The sequence below is a fragment of the Pogona vitticeps genome, chromosome 3 (assembly GCF_051106095.1).
Source record: "Pogona vitticeps strain Pit_001003342236 chromosome 3, PviZW2.1, whole genome shotgun sequence".
In the NCBI taxonomy this organism is placed as follows: Eukaryota; Metazoa; Chordata; class Lepidosauria; order Squamata; family Agamidae; genus Pogona; species Pogona vitticeps.
This window is the reverse complement of record NC_135785.1, coordinates 173008306-173030030: the sequence shown is the minus strand read 5'-3', so window position 1 is coordinate 173030030 and position 21725 is coordinate 173008306. Positions and strand designations below refer to the sequence as shown.

Genomic DNA, 21725 nt, shown 5'->3' with positions numbered 1-21725 from the left:
AAAAAGGATTTGAAGGCGAAAACAGGAAATGTCGTAGGGCGTGGGCGGCTCTAGTTCAGCCTGAGCCCTGGGGAGAAGCGCGCGCTGCTCTTCTGCTCTCCTCGTCCTGCAGTCCGTCTGTCGCGCGCGCACAGGTAACTCCTCTCCGCGTGGGCAAAAGCGCTGCTTCCCCGCGAGTGACTCCGGGCACGGCGGGAGATGCTGGAGCTTTGCTGTGATCGCTGATCGTAGGGACTGGAGCAGGAGAAGCGGGACAGCCGTGTCCTTGAGAGGGTTCCGCGAATAGCCCTTCCTTTGCCCAGGGGCAGCACCGGCTCTCTTCCCGCCCCCGCTGCATGTTGCAAGCCTCCCTGCATAACCCGTTTGCCCGGGATATTAGCTCCTTGGAAAGCAGTGGGGCTTATTTCTGACTAGACCGAAGATCACCTTGACTGGGGGGGGTGGTGCATCCACTGGATCCTGTCGGTGTGCGGCTGTTGTTGCGCTGCACAAGCCTTTTACAAACTCTCCTTTGGCAACGGAGAGGATTGGAAATGAAGTGCCTTCGGCCGTGTATTGGGGCAGCCTTAGCTTAATGGCCAGTTGAAATATTTTGCCCTCACGCTAGACTGGGAGGTGGCATTTATGTGCCCACCTGAAAACACTCAGCCGGAAAATGACCCGTTTAAGTTTCCTCGTGCGTGATCGAAATTAGAAATGCTTCGGTTTTGGACATTTCCCCAAAATCCGAGTTGTAGTCGGAACAAGAAATGCCGTATAAGTTCCGCATCTAGCAGGCTACCGCTGGTACTCCGCTCCGAATAACTCTCCAGATCTTCTGAAAGGAAGCTTGACACGTATAATAATGTCGTCTAAAGAATTTCATGCCTCCGTTTCGATGAGAATAATTCCAAAAACATTCCCATAGATACTAACCCATTGGCCCTTCGCTTTAGAAAATCTCAGAGCGAAAATGGTAATAAAGAATTGTTTAGCTTCCTTAAGGAATTTAACAGGAATCCTTCAGGAATTTATACAGGGGCTGGATTCGACCCCTAAGGTCCTTCCAGTTCGGCAGTTCTGAGATTATTATTACTATTGCTATAAAACACCTCTTTTTCACATTGTTGGAAGCCCCTTCTTAATGCCAGTCAGGGTAGTTATCTTGATACTGAGATTCTAGCTGATAGCAGGTGCCACAGAACTATTGCATTATTTCCCCTTAAATTATCAAGAGCTTAATTTTTAACTTCCAGAATTGGGCTGTAAAAAAATATTAATGAATAAAAGCAAGTACTTTAGCTAATCAGAGGAGGTTAGGAGAAAATATGTTATTTGGTTTCCAGCACAAGACATTATCTACCAAGATCTAGTAATCTTGTTACATATTGAATGACTAAAATTAATACGCAATTAATTAGCTGATCTCTTAAGTATGATGTTTCAGGATAAACTGAATATTTTTTTCCTTTAGGTTGTCAATTATACACAGACACGAAACAGGCAATTTCTACATATTCATATAAAATTCCATTATCTAATTAGGCAAGAATTTTACAAAATCATCCATTTTAAGATACAGTACCTGTTTTCCATGCTTCTGGAAGAAATGGACAACAGTGAGACGGTTATTTGAAGAGGCACATTTCTGGTGAAGTAGAGTGAATGGTGCAAAATGTGGATCAGGCTTTGATGTCTGACTATTTAATTTGCCTAAAACATGTTAATTCAGTCATCTCTGAAGAAATGCTTCCCACTATACTGTGTTCTCAAGGTTCCAAATGCTGGTTTGAAATGTGCATCGAAGAAAGGACTGATCCTGCAGTCTGTTTCTCAGGATGTTTACCAGAATTTAGCTTTAGAAGATTGGATCCATGATAATATGGATTTAGAAAACAGACAAGTTCTTTTTCTGTGGAGAAATTCTTCTACTGTAGTGATTGGTAGACACCAGAATCCTTGGCAGGAATGTAATCTTGCATTCATGAGACAGAAGGGTATAAAACTAGCTCGAAGAAGAAGTGGAGGAGGAACAGTTTACCACGATCCAGGTAATATCAACTTGACCTTCTTTACAAACAGGAAAAAATATGAAAGAATGGAAAATTTGAAACTGGTGGTTAAAGCTTTAAAATCCCTGCGACCTGAGATAGATGTACAAGCCACCGACAGGTATGACCTCTTGTTAAATGGGATTTTTAAAATTTCAGGAACTGCTGCCAAATTAGGAAGGACTGTTGCTTACCACCACTGCACCTTGCTATGCGGTGTTGATAAATTTGTTTTGTCAGCTGTACTAAAGAGTCCTTACAGTGGGATAAAAAGCAACGCCACCCCAAGTGTACCCGCCTTGGTGAAAAATCTCTTCGAAGAAGATCCTACATTAACTTGTGAAATGTTAATGGATGCCATTGCTGAAGAATATGCTTCACACCATCAAATTAGTAACCATATCGTTCTGATAAATCCTGCTGATGAGACAGAATTCCCTGGAATTCATATGAAGGCCAGAGAACTGAAATCCTGGGATTGGCTTTATGGCAAAACACCGAAATTCAGTACCAGCACCTCCTTTAACATAGGACAGGAACAATCTTGTCTTGAAGTTAAGATAAACATGGAAGTAAAGAGTGGCAAAATTGAAACCTGCAGCATTGATGTGCCTCAATTCTGGTTGCCGTTAGCCATGTGTGATGAACTAAAAGAACATCTTATTGGCAGCAAATTCTGCCCAGATGAAACCACTGCAGTGACAACTGCTTTGCTAAGAACATGTACAGATTGCAAGTTACACAGCAAGTGGAGTATCTTATGTGAGAAGATAGTTACACTAATGTGACCTACATGACAAGAACTTTGATTCTTTATCATCCCTGTTGTGTCAATAGGAGCTTCCACTAACAGTGTTTCCAGGGCTTGGCTGAACATAACAAGAGATTTAGTATTGATTCAATAAATTATTTAATAAAAGCAAAACCTGAATAGAAGGGAACCTGTTGTCAAGATGAATGCGTTAGCAGTGGAATCATGTTTAAATCTGCTCAACGGTACAGCCTACTGACTGGAATCCTATTGGTGTTCCATACAATTTGTCATTGCTAATTGCTGAAGTGCTGGGGCACATTTTTGTTGCACAATCAGGCATACCAGTGAAATAGGCTCCAGCACCTCAGCAATTAGCAGCACCCAGTAACACAAACCTTGAGCAGATACCAATGGGCTTCTGACCACTGCATTTAGTGGGACTAACGTGTGAGCACAGGATCTCAATTTTTTGACCTGGTTGATGCATACTGACAAAGTTGTAGATCCACCTTTTCATTTCCTTTCCTGACTTTTTAATGTTACTTGGCCCATTTATTTCGTATTACTAAATTTCTGTCTTTTTTCCTCTCAAAGAAGACAAGGTCAGCTATACATACAGTTCTCCCCATTTATATCACTTTTATCCTCACAATCACTCTACAAGGTACATCATGTTCTTAGGCTAGCCCAGATTTCATAATTGAATGGGATTCTGCCTGAGTCAGATGGCCACATGGTACCATGTGGCACTCTGAGAATAAGAGATGCTTGTCATTGTCTTGGGCAAAAACAAAAGAAAAATAAAGTAGACAAAAATATTGTGGGACCTTAAAGACTAATTGCCATATTTTAATGTGAGTTTCCGTGGACAAGGCCACTTCTGTTTGTCATTGGTTTATTAATGTATCACAGCTCAGTTGAATCTAAAATGTTTTATTATCACTGCTTACCAGTGTTAACTTTATTTATTCCTGACATACAACATTTTGCAAACAAGCTAGAATGATTCTCATAAGAGCTTAAAATTCTACAAATTAAAACAGAAATAAAGGTTGAGAGGTGAAAAAAAATCGAAACAGCAGCAATAAAGCAGTTTGTAAATGCACCGGGAGACATTGAGAATAAGAGTTCTAAATGTGGCAGTTTACTCCTGCTGTATTCCTACATGACACTGTACATACATGAAATACTGAGTATGCACTGTTTTTCAGGCACAGTGGTTTAAACATAAGAATGAGATCCTTAATTCAGTTATTTGAAACATTCTACCCTAATCTACTGAGACTGGTTCCAAAATAAGACTGATGAATTAGTGTTCCCTAAGAGTTATTAGAAAGACGACTTTGGTGTGTTTAGAAGAGAAAGACTTTGAAAGTAAGACTGAAATAAACCACCATATACAGAGTTTCTCAGGAATGCTCTTTCTGCCATCAGTATACTCAATCATGCTATGCAGATACCAGATTACTGTATCTCTGTAAACTTCTCTTTGGAATCTGGCCATCTACATAATGGGAGGGAAGCTTTCACAGACTGCATTTGCATCATTGTCCCCAAGCAAGGAAACTCCATTGTTGGGGAGTAACAACATCAGTTTACTATGATAACCCTGAGTGAGCATGACTCTCCCTAGAATCCCTTATTTTATTTATTTATACCCCGCCCATCTTTCCAATTTATCTCAATTTTTTCCCCAAATGAGATATCTAATGGGCCATAATTTTTAAAAATGGTTTCAGCCTCTTACCAGTTTTGCTCTGACACATTCATAAGACTGTGGTGAATCCTATAATATCTACTCAGCTCAGTGATTTGTAAATGATGTCCTAGGAAACATCAATATCTCTCTTGTGCGTAGGCCAGGTTTCTTTGAAGCGTCAACTATCTGATGAAGAGGCAGTCCACTTGATGATTTAAACAGCCAGGTGAAATATATGGATCTCTAGATGTTGATGGGACTGGAATGCTGATCATCCCTCACATTTGGTTATGCAGCTGGTCAGCCATGTATTTCCTCCTCACAAAATTAAAATTCTTACCTCTTCAACTGCAAATAAAGTGGAAACTTTATTGATATTTTCCAGCTTTATGGAAACTCTCACCTGGCCATCCATAACATTTGTGGGATGGCAGGTCTAAAAGATATACAGTAACTTTAGTTCCAAAGCTTTTTCCAACAGCCCAAATAATGCAGACAGCCCTGTCCCGCTATATGTTGTGGGGCAGCAACTACCATTAGCCCTAGGCAGCACAGCTGATTATGAGGGATGATGGGATTTGCAGTCCAACAACTTCTAGGAACCCATATGTTCCCCACCTCTGATGTATTAATAAGAATAAAAAAAAGCTTGTTCAACACAAACATATAAAATCAGAGCAGTGGTCTTCACTTTAAGAACTACAAGTACTTTGTAAGAGCATGAAATTCTACTGTAAAATTTTCATTTAGGCGTACTGTACAGCAGTTTTTAAAAATAAAAGTGTACACTAAATACAGTAGGAAAAGCAGCTCATGTTTGAGAAAAGGGAGTAAACTTGAATGGGAATCACGTTTTCTTTGTATGTTTAATGTGAAAAATGTCCACAGTAGTTTCATGACATGGTCTCAAATCAAAGTCACAGTATCCAAGGTAAAAACGACCCTGTGGAGAACAAATGATTCACATAATTAAATGATTCAGTCCAACAAATTTATTCAAAGACAAAATAGAAACAATCCTCACCTGTGGTTTCTTAAAGTAATCAAGACCTCTTCCAATTTTGAATATCCACCCATTGTTGAATCTGTGTTTCAAATGTAAGAAACATTATTCAGAAACATACAAACTAGAAATATGACTGGATAAAAAACTTGTTCAGAACTAGAGATGAACATGAACTGCTGGCTTGGTGTTTCATACTGGTTTATCTTGTTCGGTACTTCAAAGCCCCACCTCCTCCAGTGCGTATCCAGTGGAAGGCAATGGCTCAGCTTCCCTGCCTCCCCTCTTTGGGCACTGCCTCTGAATGGGTCTTTTGGGGGCTCTGAAATGCCAAATGCCTCTATGGCTGATAACTTGCACGAACCACTGAACTGGTGATTCCTGGCCATCTCTATTCTGGACTTCAAAGATTTTTTTAAAATTGCCTTTACTGCACCTTTAAATAAAATTGCTTTTTTGCAATTTGCTGATGGTATAGCAGACATTTAGCTAAAACATAAACCAACATTGTCCTTAAGTGAAACTACATATTAATTTGGAAAACAGGGCTTAACTTCTTGTGAGTAATATACATGGTCTGTCCTGGTTCAAGTTACTTTTTTCAGAACATGGTAGGACCGCAGTTATTAGCAGAGAATGAGTTTCAAGCCTCCAGTCACATATGCTGAAAAACACAAGGTATTAAATGCTATACATTACATGGTCTCTGGCTCCCTTTAGTGGCCAGTTCTGATAAATACACTGGAATTACATATACAGAACCCCTTTATCCACGGGATCAGTATCTGCTGATTCACTTGTCCCCAGTCTGTAAATATTACATTAAATATTAAAAATATTAGAAGAAAAAACTTCCAGTTAGTTGGGAGATGTTTGCTATAATCTGTGTTTTTTTAGCATCACGGGGGGAGGGGCTTAGAACCAATTTCCTGCAGATATGGGGGTCCTACTGTAAATACTGTAGGTATTTCTGGGTTTTTTATTTAGTATTTTCAGCAGTGGATAAGTGAAATGGTGACTACTGATCCTACGGATGGGGGGGGTCCTGCTGTAGTTTTCTTCAGAGCAGTTAACAAAATAGAAACAAGCATTTTCATATTAAGAGTAATAAGGAATTATTAATACACCAGCAAGTTAAGATGATCAGTCAACAGGTCGATAAAGTTGTCTGTTACAGTTTTTGTATATATGCTTAACTTCCTATGCCGTCTGATAGTATTATACCCTATGTTCCCATTCATACATTGATCAAGGCATTATCTAAACCACTTCCCCTCTCCATCCATATTATATTATACAAGAAATATAATGTACTCTACAGGAGCCCAAAAAAAGCTGATGAGATCATGTGATGCACCCACTTGTCATTAAAGGTTAGTTGCCTCTATAAAATCAAACTCTCCCAAGACCCTTTGAAAGACAAACAAGGGGACAGTATTAAACAGTACTAACTAGCAGCCACACTCCAGGATTAGCTACCTTAGTAAGGGATGAACAAGGGGAGCAGAGATTTTTCGTGCTATAAGAAGTAGAACTTCAATTTTGCCCAACAGGAGATGAAAAGGGATGGCAATTAGTTGAGCAGTTAGTAAAATAAGCTGCTCATGCCTACTGTCTGGAGCTTTTCTAGGTAATCATGCCTACCCACCCACTTCCCCTGACTGGCTGCTCCACTCACAGTTCTTCATGCGTTGCTGGGTCCTTTTACTCCGGTAGTGTGACAATTCAGGCAGCAGCCCAGGATGCCCATTCCTGCCTCCCATGGGAGCCAATCACTCTGACAAGGAGGCAGGGCTTGTCCCTACATAGCCGACGAGTGGACAGCTGCCAGGGGAGGTGGGGATGGGCAGCCCAAACTCCTGCCTGGATTGGTGTACCACCAGAGTTAAAGGAGCTGGTGATGTGTACGTGCAAAGAACCATGAGTGGACCAGATGGCTAGGGGGTGGGTGAGATGAGTATCCGCATGCCAGCTGTGAGGCTGTGCAGAGTAATGTACATGGCCTGTCAGATGGAGGGGCCCGAATTAATTCGGGTCCCATCTCTAATCATAATCTTCAGTACTTCAAGAAGCAACAAAAACTTTAGGAGGCACCCTTACCAATCAAGTATCCACCAAGCTATCTCAGCAAAGCAGTGTTTAATACTGGTCATTTTGTTCATGTCTCACCAACCTGATCTCTCGATCATGTATAGCAGAAGAGTATGATACATTTAATGTTACACCAAAATCCTTCAGTGACTGTTGTATTTCTTCTAGAATACTTGTCTGCTGACTCTTCTCATTGCCCTGTTTAGATTTAAAAGTTTAAAAAAATTAAAAAAGAAAACTCATAATAAGTTCACAATTCAGAGATATTTCACTGTATAAACAGGCCTCTTTCATATTTTCCCTTTTATTAATGCAAGCCAATGTTCAACACTTTTACCCAGTACTTGTAAAGCATCTTAGAAAGGGGACTGTGTATTGTATTTTCTACATATTTTTGTGAAAAGTAGAGATCGGGTACTTCAACTGAAGGCAAAGTAAGAAATCATATGGGGTGGGGGGAGCCTGTATCTGCCCATTCTTAATTACTGGCCATGATCCAATTGATAATTACACTGGTGTAGGTTCACAGGAGGGATGTGGTGGCGCTGCGAGTTAAACTGCAGAAGCCTCTGTGCTGTAAGATTGAATCTACATGATGGAGTGAGCGCCCATTGCTTGTCCCAGCTCCCGACAACCTAGCAGTTTGAAAGCATGCAAATGTGAGTAGATAAATAGGGACCAGCATTCCATGTCTAAGTCGCACTGGCCATGTGACCACGGAAGATTGTCTTTGGACAAACGCTGGCTCTATGGCTTGGAAACGGGGATGAGCACCACCCCCTAGAGTCGAACACGACTGGACAAAAACTGTCAAGGGGAACCTTTACCTAGGTTCACTGGTGTATAGTTCAATTGCAAATTACAACTAGTTAAGAAGTTGTTTGCATTTCTCATCACACACCAAGTTATGTGACCAGTGCCTAAGAGGAAGTACAACCGCCAACTTCTTAATCATTGGCAAGCTGGTGCAGAGACTTATACGAATGGAATTGTAAAGTAAATAAAAATATCAAATAAACTAGCACCTTCATCTCATGGATAAATCTGTGATGTATAATTAGAATTACTAAAATGTCCCCAGAAATTCCATCAGATAAGAGCAAACTCTCTTTTATGTTAGCCGTGATGATCAAAATAACCATTTCACTTCAACAAGTACAACTTAATGTAGAATGGGATATCTAATAGTGCAAACCTAAAGGAGGTTGACTGAGAACTACTTCCCACTGAAATCAGTGTGGCAAAATTCTGGCTAATTTGAGTACAGGATTGTAGCTTCAGTGTAAATACTTACTTCATCATGAGAGGTAAGAAGGTGTATAGTTTTCACTTTGCATGGTCCTTTAACAAGCATTTCACAGAATCTTAAGAAGTTGTACAACTGTAAAAGATTACATTACTTTAGATTTTTGAGATGGAAAGAAGCAAAATGTTTTAATGGTATGATCCACAGAGACTTGCCTGATGGACTTGTCTAATATAAGGGTCCTCAACCCAAACCTCTATAACAGTTTCATTAAGGTATTCTTGAAATAGCTTTTCGTAACTGAAACCTTTCATATTTTCTTCAATTTTGATTTGCTTGTGGTACTTTCCCTCTAAAAACAAGAAAAGTTTAATTTAATAATACTAAATGTGTTGTATGTATAAGAAAAAGAGGTCCCAATGAAGTATTCCAAAATTTTATTGAAGTATAGAAACTTACATTATGGCTTCATACCTTCTTTCTCTTTCTCAAGATATTTCTTAATATCTTCTGCTCTGTTCATATAATCTGTTATTTTATTTCTGTAGTGAGCCTTTTTCTTCTCATCTTTTGTGGCTGCAAACAGAAATTAAGATACATGAAAGTGAAAACTAGGTTCCTTCCATCACATTCTCCTTTTAGTTTAAACTTCAGACCTGCATGTATACAACAGGAGAACTGACAGAAATTTCTTTCACACATGGAAGTAATCTTACATGAAGGAACAACCTGGAGGACACACCAGGCTCCTAGAAGTTGTAGTCCAAGTTCTGGAGGCCCACGTCTGGGGACCACTGGCCTAAAGTCATTTTGTTGAAAAAACACCGCAACTGATAGGAGACAAGTGGTTGGTCCCTATTAAGATGGAAATTCAGTTGCAATATGTTTGTTATGCAATATAGAGTGATAGCTTTTTCCTGCTGAGGGCCATAATTGTTGGAGGAGGGGGGGAAGTCTGTCACAGGCCAATTGCAAGTGACAACAGAGACAATTCTCATTCTAGCATTCCTTCATTCTCTCTCATATTTCCCCATGAGGACAGGGACATGGATGCCCCTGTCAGTGGTCCTTTGAGCTCCAATCCAGGGTCCTGCACAATCCCGTACAGCCTCCCAATCAGCCTCCCAAAGTTCTCCTGCATAAGAAGCAAAAGCACGCCACTATGTGTTACTCCCAGGAAAACAGGACACAAACGGACGCTTATTGTCATATTATTGTGATCATGTCAGCCCTAGGGATTGGATGGCACCCTGTCAGAGAGAGGGAGGAGTTACTTTGCCACTGGTGCATGACAGATACAAAGGCTACCCTGCTGCTGGGGGAGCACCTAAGAAAAAGGTAATAGGGTATCAAACCAACCCTGGAGAGTGAGGGAGACCAGAAAAGGAGGTGAAATCTACAGGGAAAAACTCAGGCAGATCCTAAAAAGGCAACGAAAGTAGCTCTGGGGAACCAGGATAGGAAAGCCAAGGTGACTCTGGAAAACCGGGGGAAGTCCTTGAAAGACCAGGAGGAGATGACCCTGAGGAAGATGAATGGGGAAATGCTTGGACTAAAGCTTGGAGAATTCCCCCCAGAGAAAGGAGCCAGAACCCCCATTGGGAGTGGGACTACATTTACAAACAAGCCTCCTGGAGAGGAGTTGTGGTCCTGTTGAGGGTCTCCAAAGGAGAATGAAAAAACTGCAAACACCCCAAGCCTTCTTAGCCCCCATCATTCTAGGGCAAGCATGAGAGACAGGCTGTGATGAAACCAAGATAACACAACCCCATGCAAAATCAACATTGGTGCAGGAAGAGACAGCAAGAGGGCCAGTGTTGGGAGAATGCTGGGAACTAAAATCGGTGTGGCTCCCTGAAAGGAAGTTCTTACCATGGCTGCCCTCACTGTGGGCATACTGACCCTCACTATGAAGAGCAATCTGAAGACAAGGAAGCCCTGGACCTGGGGCCTTTGGACTTTCTTACCAAGAAAACTGGACTTCCTGGACAGACTCCCTCCCTCTTGGTGAATGGAACCTGAGGGCAAGAGACTGCGTCTTAGACTGTGGGCCGGTGCCAGGAACTAGGGCCAAGGAACCAGGACAGCATACAGCTGCAGCTATTGTTCACCCTCTTCCAAGTTCACTAAACACTGGGTGTTGTAGGTTTTTTTGGGCTCGTTGGCCATGTTCTGAAGGTTGTTCTTCCCAATGTTTCAATAAACAATTCAATAAACACTGTTTGATTTCACCTTTTGTTCTGAAGCATATTGATCAAATGATGGAGGAGGGATGCCCTGCCAAACATACTCTTCTCCCTTGCTCCTAGAGCTGACAGGAGTGCCTGTCTGTCATGTGGAAACAAAAAAACATTTGTGGTCTCATCCAGCAAGGTTTAAAAACAAAACAAAAAAACCCCCACCTGTTACCAATGTGATTCGGCTTCAATCCCGGAAGCTCCTACCAGCCAGATCGATGATAATGAATTACAGGGGTTTTTGTCCGAACCACCTGGTGGGCAAAAAGTTCCCTACTCCTGATTTATGAGGCTCCTACTGAATAAGGTTAGGATGCTCACCGCAGTGGTTCCCAGGCTTTTGCCTTCCTGTTGTTCCGAGCTGTGCCTCCCAAGCTGCCACCAACACAACCAACGGTAAAGAATATGCGCGTTGTACTAAAAACGTCTGGAGGATTAAGTTTGATAAGTCCTGCACCGAGATAGTATCACCTGCACGTATGGAAAAGCCAACTTTCTCACCTTTAAGTACACGCAGCAGGAGATCGATGCCTTCCTGGTAGCAAACCAGCGACTCCTGGAAGCGAGACGCCGTATCCAGCTCTACCGCCCGCTTCAGCACCAACACCGCCGGATCCTCCATTGCAATCGGGAGATAATGCGGGAACTTTATTTTGGAGAAAACACCAAGATCCCCGAGAGCACCGCCGCAAGTCGTCCTACTGAATGGAATAAATCATGAGGAATCCGGAAATGCATCCAGTTCACGGCTAGCTACAGCAACAATGCAATCCCACGCCTTCACCCGGTCATGTGATTTTTAGGAATCGGAAACTTAAAGGCATCCCTAACAGATAGCTTGATGTACCATAGATATGAGAACTTCCTAGACGGTCTTTTTTCTTGCCTCTACCTATTTCCGAGCGGAAGTGGGTGGAGATATTGCATTGATTGGACGATGAAAGAGAGACTTCCTGTAAGAGGGAGGGGGTTAAAGATGGCGGCGCTGAGAGAGGTATTAGGTCGGGTTGTGCGACGGGCATGTTCTGTTACCGTGCAGGTGAGAAGAGGGGAAAGGATTAAAAAAGATTGCGAGTTGGGTTGTGGGAGTAGAAAATAGAAATGTACGTTTGGAGTCTCCGGTGGTGGTATGTAACACTATTGGGAGTGGGTGCCATCTCCAAAATGGGCTTTCAATGTCCAGGGTCGGTTCAGGAAGTCAGGAGCAACACATGCTTCAGAAAGGCTGTGTTCTGTAATAAGCCTTTGCAGCGTTCCTTGTGGAAGAGCCCAGTTAGTCATGGGCTACTTGGTTGTAGTATTAGACCGGAGTAAATAAAGTGAAGCAATGACAAACCTAGACAGCATCTTAAAAAGCAGAGACATCACCTTGCCGACAAAGGTCCACATAGTCAAAGCTATGGTTTGTCCAGTAGCAATGTATGGAAGTGAGAGCTGGACCATAAAGAAAGCTGACCGCCGAAGAACTGATGCCTTTGAATTGTGGTGCTGGAGAAGACTTGAGAGTCCCCTGGACTGCAAAGAGAACAAACCTATCCATTCTGAAGGAAATCAACCCTGAGTGCTCACTGGAAGGACAGATCCTGAAGCTGAGGCTGCGATACTTTGGCCATCTCATGAGAAGAGAAGACTCCTTGGAAAAGACCTTGATGTTAGGAAAGTGTGACGGCAAGAGGAGAAGGGGACGACAGAGGATGAGATGGCTGGACAGTGTCTGCGAAGTAACCAACATGAAATTGACCCAACTCTGGGAGGCAGTGGAAGATAGGAGGGCCTGGCGTGCTCTGGTCCATGGGGTCACGAAGAGGTGGACACGACTTAACAACTAAACAGCAACAACAAAATAAAGCAAACAAGCATTTCTATTTTTTCTTGGGGGTTTTAAAATAGTTTTTACCCTACCTTTTAAAGAGGCATTTGGTTTCCATGGAATGTGAAATATTTAATTTGCAATAAAATCATTAAATGTAGATAGGTTAGTTATTAGACTTGGTGTCTAGACATCTGTGATGAGATTTACAAATGTTCTTCTCGGGATAGTCTGTATGATTAAGGAGTTCATCATATAACTTAGCTCACCCAAGGTGCAGTTGTTCTTGACAATTATGTTTGAATTTACAATTATAATAAAATATGTTGTGTTTCTGTTTTTATCATCCTCCTTTTCTAGAGTTTTCCGAAAAACAAAGTGGAGCCAGTCACTTGGAATATATGGATTAGACAGAAATTTACAAAAGCAAGAGTTCCTGAATCGGTAGGTCATATGTTGGAAAATCTTATTTTTACACTTTTTATTGAAGCTTTTGAAGTCACTTCTTGGGCTATAAATAAAAATGTCTAGCAAGTATCCTCGTGTTAAAAACTTACTTTGATTTATTTGCTATTTATAGTTTTAATTCTTCACAGTTTGCCTTAGAATTAAGTTTCATTGTGTTCAGTGGGGCTTATTTCCAACAAGTGGAACAGTTGCACATGACAGGTTAGGACTGCAATCCTTTCTATAGACATCCATTCAGAGTTTTATAATTAACTCAATAAATGGCATATTGGTTCTCGGATGTTTTTTAGATGTAGTGCTTCTAATTGTGGCCATCATAAGTCATATACTATCTTTTCTTCTTTAATGGATATTGTGTGTTAAGAAAAAAATATTTAAAGTGTTGTAGGCAGGGTGGATTTTATTTAGATTGGTTTAAATTATGATTCAAATGAAAACATTTTTAAAATGTAAATTATTATTTTAATTTTTTTTAATTATTGATTTTTATTCATCTTGGTTTAAGGAAAGCATGAGAATTTATGAGTGGAAGATGAGGCTTGTGCATTTCCTTAAACTAGATAAGGTTATGGTGCAATAGAAAATGAATAAGCTTTTACTATGATATCTTGCTAGAACTAAACATTTTACTTATTTAAAGGTTTAGAATTTGTTAGGGCAAATCCTCCTAAAGTGGCAAGTAATATAATTTATTGCCATCTAAACAAAGCTTAAGACTATGTTAATATAGCTATTGTTACCAGGTATTTCAATTTATATTATGTCAATGTCTCCTATTGCATTTCTTTTAGGTATTTCAGCCCCATCCTGGTGATCATGAAAAATACGGGGGTGATCCAGAGCAGCCTCACAAATTACACCTCATCACCAGGATCAAAAGTGGAAGAAGACGTCCTTATTGGGAAAAGGAGTTGATCAAACAATTTGGATTGGGAAGAGTATGTAACACACTGGCAATCTTGTTTCTTTCCTTTTCCTTGTTCCTAGAGACACATACTGTACAGGGGATACTTTCCTACTTTGAATTTAATTTGTACAGGCTTCCTGTCACTGTCACCCTCCTCACATGGATTTTCCTTTGACAGAATTTGAAGCCATAACAAGACATTGCATAAGTGATTCCAATGTTAAAGGAGCCACATAAACCACTTAAAGTTTCCATGCACAGTGTTGTGCAATGGAAGTTGCCACTGGTTTGGTTTGTGGGTTTATCGGGCTCTTTGGCCGTGTTCTGAAGGTGGTTCTTCCTAACGTTTTGCCAGTCTCTGTGGCTGGCATCTTCAGAGACTGGCGAAACTGCATCATTTCTGTGGCCGGCATCTTCAGAGACCAGAGCACAGAGTGCTGTCCTCTGAAGATGCTGGCCACAGAGACAGGCGAAACATTAAGAAGAACAATCTTCAGAACACAGCCAAAGAGCCCGAAAAACCCACAACAACCAATGGATCCCGGCTGTGAAAGCCTTTGTGAATACATTGCCACCGGTTTGCTTGGATTGGGCAGTGCTCTGTTCTCTAACTTTGTCATATTTTATTTGGATATGGTTATGCTACACAGCTCCAAACAGCCTAGATGTGTTGAGTACAATCTATCTTTGGGTGCCTGCTGCCTGTGTGGTAGCCTACGTATGAATTTTCCACTATATGTTCTTGAAAGAGTAACCCCCACTGTCCATTTAGCTGCATTGTGAGGTTGTGTATAGCTGTGATATAGTATCCGGGAATGTACATAGCCATGTACTTTACAAGGTGAGAAAGACATTGAAACTGAGCATTTTGTTGCATGTTTTCCAATTCATTCCCAATTCTAGTGTCAGTCTGCATCCAGTCTGCAAGTGGTGTGCGTGATTAGACAAGAAAATGTGCACATGAATTCTTGTCACGTGATTTTCCCATGTTGAACTAGCGTGCAGAAATCCAACAAGACTACAAAAGTTTTATCAAACTGATTAATGAATTTCAATCCATACTTTTATTTAAAGACATTATTATTTATCATGATCTTTGATTATTTATCATGTACTTTGAATTAACATACAAAGTACATATGATGGGTATAAATGATATTGGATCAATACAGATGGTGATACAGAAACTTTTAGGGGATGATCTATAATATATTGATTTTCTGTGTTAACTACTGGTGAATTCTGTCTGCTGTTAATCTTTGTATTAATTGCAATAGTCTTCATTGTCAATGCTACTTTATGATGGCAAATCAGCTGCAGTCATACCTGCAGGGGCAGGACTGCTTTGACCAATTCCAGTCTGGATTCAGGCTGTGACATAGTATTGAGATGACAGTGGTTGCATTGCAGGATGACCTTTTAAGGGAGGCTTATGGGCAGATGCACATAATTAGTACGGCTAGACCTCTGTGGCTTTTGATATTGTTGACCATGATATCCTGGATAGGCTCTCTGAGGTTGGGATTGGGGTCTTAGCTTTGAATTGGCTCCGATCCTTCCTCAAGGACTGTGTCCAGAGAGTTCAGCTAGGAGAAGAGGTGTCAGCACCTTGGACCCGATGGTATGGGGTACTTCGGGTATCGACGCTATCCCTAATGCTGTTAAGTGCTGGGAAAGCTCATCAGGAGTTTTGGAGTAAGGTATCATCATTATGCTGATGACACCCAACTCCATTACCTGCTCTGCAGTTGATGCTGTCTAGATGCTCGAGTGTTGCTCAGTTGCAATACTGGAATGGATCAAGGCTTACAGGCTCAAGTTGAACCTGCACAAAACAGAGATTTTGTTCCTGCAGGGTGGACCTCTGATAGGTTGGGGGGGATGGTCCCTAGGCTGGATGGCATTCCCATCAAGTTTAGGGACCAAGTGCGTAATTTGGGTGTTCTTGTGGACCCGGCTCTTTCTTGGGAGTCCCAAATTGCAGCTGTGTCCAGTTCAGCCTTCAACCAGCTTAGGCTCATTGCCCAACCTTGCCCCCACCTAGATGAGGACTCCCTCAGGACTTTGGTTCAGACCCTGCTCATCTCCCAGATTGACTACTGTAATGCTATACATGGGGCTTCCCTTGAGCCTGATCTGGATTGGTGGTGGTTACATTTGACCGCACCACTCCAGTTCTGGCTCACCTTCACGGGTTGCCCATGGCATCCCAGATCAGCTTCAAGGTTTATACACACACGTACAAAGCCCTGCATGGTTTGGGCCCAAGTTACTTGTTGGAGCATCTTTCCTTAATCACATTTGCCGAACCCACAAGATCATCCCAGATGAGGCTCCTCTGGGTGGCCACCCCGAGGGAGGCCCATAAATCCTCTACAAAAGGTACCCTTTGCTGTGGAACCACCTTCCAGAGGAGTTCTGTCTAGCCCCGTCTTTGTTGAGATTTAGGAAACAAAGACATCGCTTTTCAGGGAGGCTTTCCACATCGACACCAACTGACCACCTTCTCCCCTCCTTTCCCCCCTTTCCTCTGTCCACTCCGGGATTTGTATGATTAGTCAGTGCCATCTGTTTTTAGGGTTATTTTTGTTGCTTTTAATATTTTTACCTTTATTTTTGTTTTCTATTATATGTGTTGTAACCACCCAGAGTAGTGCCTTAATACTAATGGGAGCAGGATACAAATTGAATAAATAAATAATACATAAATATTTTAACAGAAGCATAAAAGCACAGAAGTAGATCATGGGAGGGGACTCCATGGATAGTCTAGGCCTTACTCCCTTGCCAATGCTGGAATATACTGCTAAAGCATCCTTGTTAAAGGGAAGGCCATCCTCCATCACCTTTGTTTAATCACCATGGTCATTTTTGCAGTTTGAGTGGCTAATCATATATTTACAAATCTTTTAAGGCAATTTTTGCTTGCTTACAGAGATATGAGCCTGTAGTGCACAAAAACATCCCTGCTGTGAATAAAAAACTGAAGATCATTAAACATCTAATAAGGTTTGTGAGTTCTTGCTTGCTCTTCTTCAAAATACTGTAGGTTTTGCAGACAATACTGACGCATGTCTCTTTTTGCCCCTCACCTATAGGATTCAACCACTGAAGCTACCCCATGGGCTTCCAACTGAAGATGAAATGTCTGATACGTATATTAACTGCAGCACAGGTGAACTAATAATTCGTCGTCATCTAAAACCAGTTGAACAGAAAGCAATTGATTCTTCATAATGTATAGTGCCACTGTATGCAATAAATGTAATCTTAATTTGGAAGTTGTGTTTGTGTGATTACCTCTGAGGAGCTAAGGTATGCATTCATTTGGAGCAATTTATTAAGGTTTTAATCAACTGCTTAGTCAAATATAGCAAGATCTAATACTAAGAAAACATAACTGTTCAATTTTTTAAATTACAATTTTTTAAATCCTCGTACTATCAGGATTTGTGAATTGTTTCTGCTTCTCCAGTTGCCTGTTTTGTGCGTTAAAGAACTAGAGCAGCATTCAGATCATTTTTGGGAGATCACTTTGTACATTCTGTTACCTGCCAAGGAACCTGAGTTATATGTGTAACAAGTTCTGCATCTGGTTTTATTGTACACAACTAGTTCACAGAGAGTAGTGGCTGAGACAGGGCCTCATCAGTTCCCTATTTAAACAAAACATACTCCTGCCATTTTCCTCATACTCCTCTGTATATGGGAAACATTATTATTTGTCTTTCAGAGAAGCTTGTTTACAATGTTTTCTCAACCAAGAATCCATTCATCTTCTAAAGAATCTTCTCGTTATCCACAATAGTGTTAGAAACATGAGGTATTCTTGTTTCCAGATGTAGAGGAAAATAGGAGAAAGAACTTCAGTGCATGTGAGAGTGCTCACAAGCCTGTCTTCCCTGTATATGCCAAGGTGACCTGTAAAGATCCTTACTGGTGGTTTTATTAGTGGCTTAGCCACCAATAGAAGGCTACTGAATAAAATTGCAAAAGATATCCTTCTTAGTAATGGCACCTCATCCAGGGAATACTCTGCCTTGTTGATTGTATTACCTTTAAAAAATGGCTGTGTTGCATTTGAACTCACCTGTTAGCTCAACAAAGACAACCCCTAACTGCTGTAACAGAAATCAGTAACATTGCTAAACATGCCATCACTTCCTTTGAAACACTCCCTCTTCCCATGTAGTAGGCAGAGGCAGAGACTATGTTTAACTTAAAAAAACCCTGCCAAATTATGCAGCATTTTCTTTAGTAGAGGAGGATAGCTGTATTTTCCCCTCCCCTTTTTGTGGGGGAGGGAGTATTGTTGAAGGATTCAGGTAGTAGCTTTCAAATTGTTTTGCGACATATTTTTCTAATGTATTAGATATATCAATTGCTGAGAAATTTTTATTGTATCAAGCTACGGTACATACAAATACTGCAAAAAGTACTAATCTGAAGAGCTTATATGCATTGTACTTTTAAATGAGAATGAGTGGCATGATTGACATTTTATGAGAAATAGAACAAAAATGCTCTGAACTATTCTATAAATTTTATTTCCAAACTGGATCAGTGGATAACACCTGAGAGTCAGAGAACTTCATGGGCAAAAGTGTGTTGCATAAAGTTATGCCAGTGTAAAGCATATCTGGCACCAATAAGTTTTAATTTCAATGAATTGCCCACCTCCCATTCCCTTCCAGGTTTCCTAGGGCTTCGTTTTGTTTTAGGGAAGCCTTTGGGACAGGGGAAGCCTTCCGTAGTAAAAATGGCTGCAGAATCACCACTACCAGGATCAGGACCACCAACAATGACCTGGCAGTGATTTTTGGCTATTAAACACTTCCCCACTTCCTGAACCTGAAAGGGGGAGATCGGAAGCTTTCAATTCATTTAAACTACCAAGAAAGACGATAAGCAGGCCATGAGGGCAATTCCCCCCCCCCCCGCAATGGTTCCCAATGACAGGTATTCAGAAGGATGCTGCCTTGTACCTTGGCAATAACATGTAGCATCATGACTGATGACCATTGATAGCCTTATCCTGAATTTGAAGCCCTTTATAAAACTGTGTAAGTTGGTGGTCATATTTGCATCTTATGATAGCAAAATTCATAATATAACTCTCTCTCTCTCTCTCTCTCTGTGTGTGTGTGTGTGTGTGTGTGTGTGTGTGTGTGTGTGTGTGTGTGTGTGTGTGTGTGTATGTATATATATATATATATATATATATATATATATATATATATATATATATATATATATATATATATATATATATATATATATATATATATATATATATACTTTTGTCTGTCCTAGATCTCCCAGTATTCAGATTAGATAATTCTGATTCTAGAATTACAGTAGGCTAAATTATCATCCACTTTTTGCCTGCATAGTTGATTTTAAAATGGAGGAGTTAACTGAATGTGTGTGTGTGTGTGTGTGTTCTGAGCTGTCGAGTCAGAAATGACTTATGGCAACCCTAACAGGATTTTCAAGGTGACATCAAAGTGTTCTCCAGAGCCCTAGTCCATCACTCTTATCTGCTACACCAGTGGTTCTTAACCTATGTTACTCAGATGCTTTTGAACTGCAACTCCCAGAAACCTTAGTCAGCACAACTGGTGGTGAAGGCTTCTGGGAGTTGCAGTCCAAAACTCCTGAGTAACCCAAGGTTAAGAACCAGTGTACTACACCATAGTGGGAATCTAGTGTCCTCTAATGATAGTATGTATATATTTGTGTGTGTAAGGGGGCACACTCAAAATGGCTAATGGGACATTATGAGTCTGTTTTTTAGGATGCTGAGAGCTGTCTGCAGTCCACAGGCTGCCTTTTCCCCCAACCCTAGTTTAGGGGTGACATAATGTAGGGAGATGATTCTGCTGTAGGCAGAACAGAGAGCATATTATTAGTTAGTCTAGCTTCTGCAGTCATCATTAGCATTTTCAAAGGCCAGCTGTTTTTGGAGCATAGAACATGCCTTATGGTTATCAATTTGCCTTTCTATTGCTGTAATCAGGCGACTAACAAAGTCAGAGAATGATTCTGTGGGGCCTTGTCGAATGGTGGTAAACCCAGGCGATGGCCCCTCAGTAGACACTGGCAACTTGGCCCATGCTTTTTTCATAATTTTGGCAAGCTGTTCTATGGCAAGGTCTGAAAGGCCGAGTTGTTGGGCTGAAGTTTGAAACTGCCTGTTACATACAGCACTGATGGTACCTGTCTGTCATGGGTTTGGAGGGAAAGTTCCATCCTATGGGGAGTGGAAGGCGGGACATCAGGGGGGAGGAGCTGTACTGTATATATATTTGGAGCTGGTGTGGAGAAGGAAGAGTTGGAGTCTGTGTGTCAGACTGGGTACAACTGTGTGTCAGTTAGTACCTACCTGATAGGTTCAGGTTTCTATCTGGGTAGCCAGAACTGATAGGTTCAGGGTCTGTGCTTTACTTTAAAGTGTTCTGTGTGAACCAAACTGTTGTATGTATGATTGAGACTAAGCCACGTTACAGTATCTTATTTACCTGATCATTTTATTTACCCTGTTTGTTATTTAAATAAACCTTGTTCTTTTGTTTAGTAAAATCCATTCCTGGTCTGTGTGACTTCTTATAGGGAATGGTTGGTGGCAGCATAGTTAAAGTGTGGCACACTCCAGTAGGTCTGGGGTTGTCACATTGATTGGTGGCAGCGGTGGGATACGACTGGTCCAGTTGTCCAGTGGTCCAGCAAAGCCTTGGCAAGTGTGCCCAGAGCAAGGGGGGTCTAGTCAGGGAAAATCTGAGAGCGCGTAGGTAATCTTCTAGGCTTACCTCACGGGGAGGTACGCTAGTGGAAGAACGTGCCACCTCAGATTGGGGACTAGATTAGGGAGCTCTGAGGCAACCCGTTTTGGCGGGAAAAGGCTGAGGCAAAGCTGTGTGAAGTAACAGTGATCTAGCCTGTCTGCTGAGAGGCCTAGCAGAGGGGGTGGATTCTGCCTGGCAACAGTAGCAAGTTAGTGCTGAAGGAACAGCAGCAATCTATAGAAGGCTGTTCCTGAGGCAAAAGGAAAAAAGTCGTCGCTTTATTTTGAGGCTTGACTTTTGAAGGCAGCCTGTTCTGGGGGGGGATTATGCCCTTGACTCGAAGCCAAATGGCAGAAATGGGGGAAGTAAGAGACCCACAGGTAGACCAAGGTTCTGAGGAGGAATTTGGCTCAGTGCAGGATGAGAGCACGGGAGAACAGAACCCAGAACTCAGAAAAATGCTCCTAGCCCAACAGCATGAACTGAGGGTGAGGGAAATGGAGGAAAGATTAGAGAGAGAAAGAATGGAGGAAAGGGAGAGGCAAAGACAATTTGAGTTAGAGAAAATGGCGTTTGAGCTGAAGAAGCTGGAGATAATGAATAGAAATAGTAATAACAATAATAATGAGGGGAACCCAGGGAATGGGGAAGGCAGCCTGTCTAAAACTGACCTGAAGAAATTCCCTGTGTACCAC

The 21725-nt window shown here is 41.4% G+C and overlaps 3 protein-coding genes across 6 annotated transcripts; 2 read left to right on the top strand and 1 right to left on the bottom strand.

Moving 5' to 3' along the window:
• Positions 1–38: 38 nt before the first annotated feature.
• LIPT1 (lipoyltransferase 1) lies at positions 39–2966 on the top strand. Its single transcript, XM_020805611.3, has 2 exons — positions 39–134; positions 1454–2966. The coding sequence occupies exon 2, from the start codon at positions 1700–1702 to the stop codon at positions 2816–2818; it is 1119 nt and encodes a 372-aa protein (XP_020661270.3). The 5' UTR covers positions 39–134; positions 1454–1699; the 3' UTR covers positions 2819–2966.
• Positions 2967–3701: 735 nt separating this feature from the next.
• MITD1 (microtubule interacting and trafficking domain containing 1) lies at positions 3702–11916 on the bottom strand. 4 transcript variants are annotated; one of them, XR_013543497.1, is made up of 7 exons: positions 11562–11916; positions 9298–9399; positions 9039–9175; positions 8872–8958; positions 7660–7775; positions 5508–6150; positions 3702–5426 (listed from the first exon to the last, which is right to left on the bottom strand). XR_013543497.1 is itself a non-coding variant. In XM_020805613.3 (7 exons), the coding sequence occupies exons 1-7, from the start codon at positions 11680–11682 to the stop codon at positions 5331–5333; spliced, it is 720 nt and encodes a 239-aa protein (XP_020661272.2). In that variant the 5' UTR covers positions 11683–11916; the 3' UTR covers positions 3702–5330. The 4 variants fall into 4 exon arrangements, 2 of the variants coding, with proteins under 2 accessions (XP_020661272.2, XP_020661273.1); XM_020805613.3 differs by having other exon boundaries at positions 5508–5568; XR_013543498.1 differs by having other exon boundaries at positions 5331–5426; positions 5508–5568; positions 7587–7775.
• Positions 11917–11949: 33 nt separating this feature from the next.
• Positions 11950–17526, top strand: MRPL30 (mitochondrial ribosomal protein L30). Its single transcript, XM_020805584.3, has 5 exons — positions 11950–12099; positions 13231–13314; positions 14130–14276; positions 17181–17254; positions 17344–17526. Exons 1-5 carry the CDS (start codon positions 11998–12000, stop codon positions 17480–17482), a joined length of 546 nt encoding a protein of 181 aa, XP_020661243.2. The 5' UTR covers positions 11950–11997; the 3' UTR covers positions 17483–17526.
• Positions 17527–21725: the final 4199 nt, after the last annotated feature.

Coding starts and splice junctions, on each gene's coding strand:
- LIPT1 (XM_020805611.3), top strand. CDS start 1,700: ATGTTAATTCAGTCATCTCTGAAGAAATGCTTCCCACTATACTGTGTT.
- MITD1 (XM_020805613.3), bottom strand. CDS start 11,682: ATGGAGGATCCGGCGGTGTTGGTGCTGAAGCGGGCGGTAGAGCTGGAT. Junction 9,176..9,297: donor TCTTGAGAAAGAGAAAGAAG/GTATGAAGCCAT, acceptor TCTTGTTTTTAG/AGGGAAAGTACCACAAGCAA. Junction 5,427..5,507: donor ATTACTTTAAGAAACCACAG/GTGAGGATTGTT, acceptor TGTTCTCCACAG/GGTCGTTTTTACCTTGGATA.
- MRPL30 (XM_020805584.3), top strand. CDS start 11,998: ATGAAAGAGAGACTTCCTGTAAGAGGGAGGGGGTTAAAGATGGCGGCG. Junction 13,315..14,129: donor AAGCAAGAGTTCCTGAATCG/GTAGGTCATATG, acceptor CATTTCTTTTAG/GTATTTCAGCCCCATCCTGG. Junction 17,255..17,343: donor ATCATTAAACATCTAATAAG/GTTTGTGAGTTC, acceptor CCTCACCTATAG/GATTCAACCACTGAAGCTAC.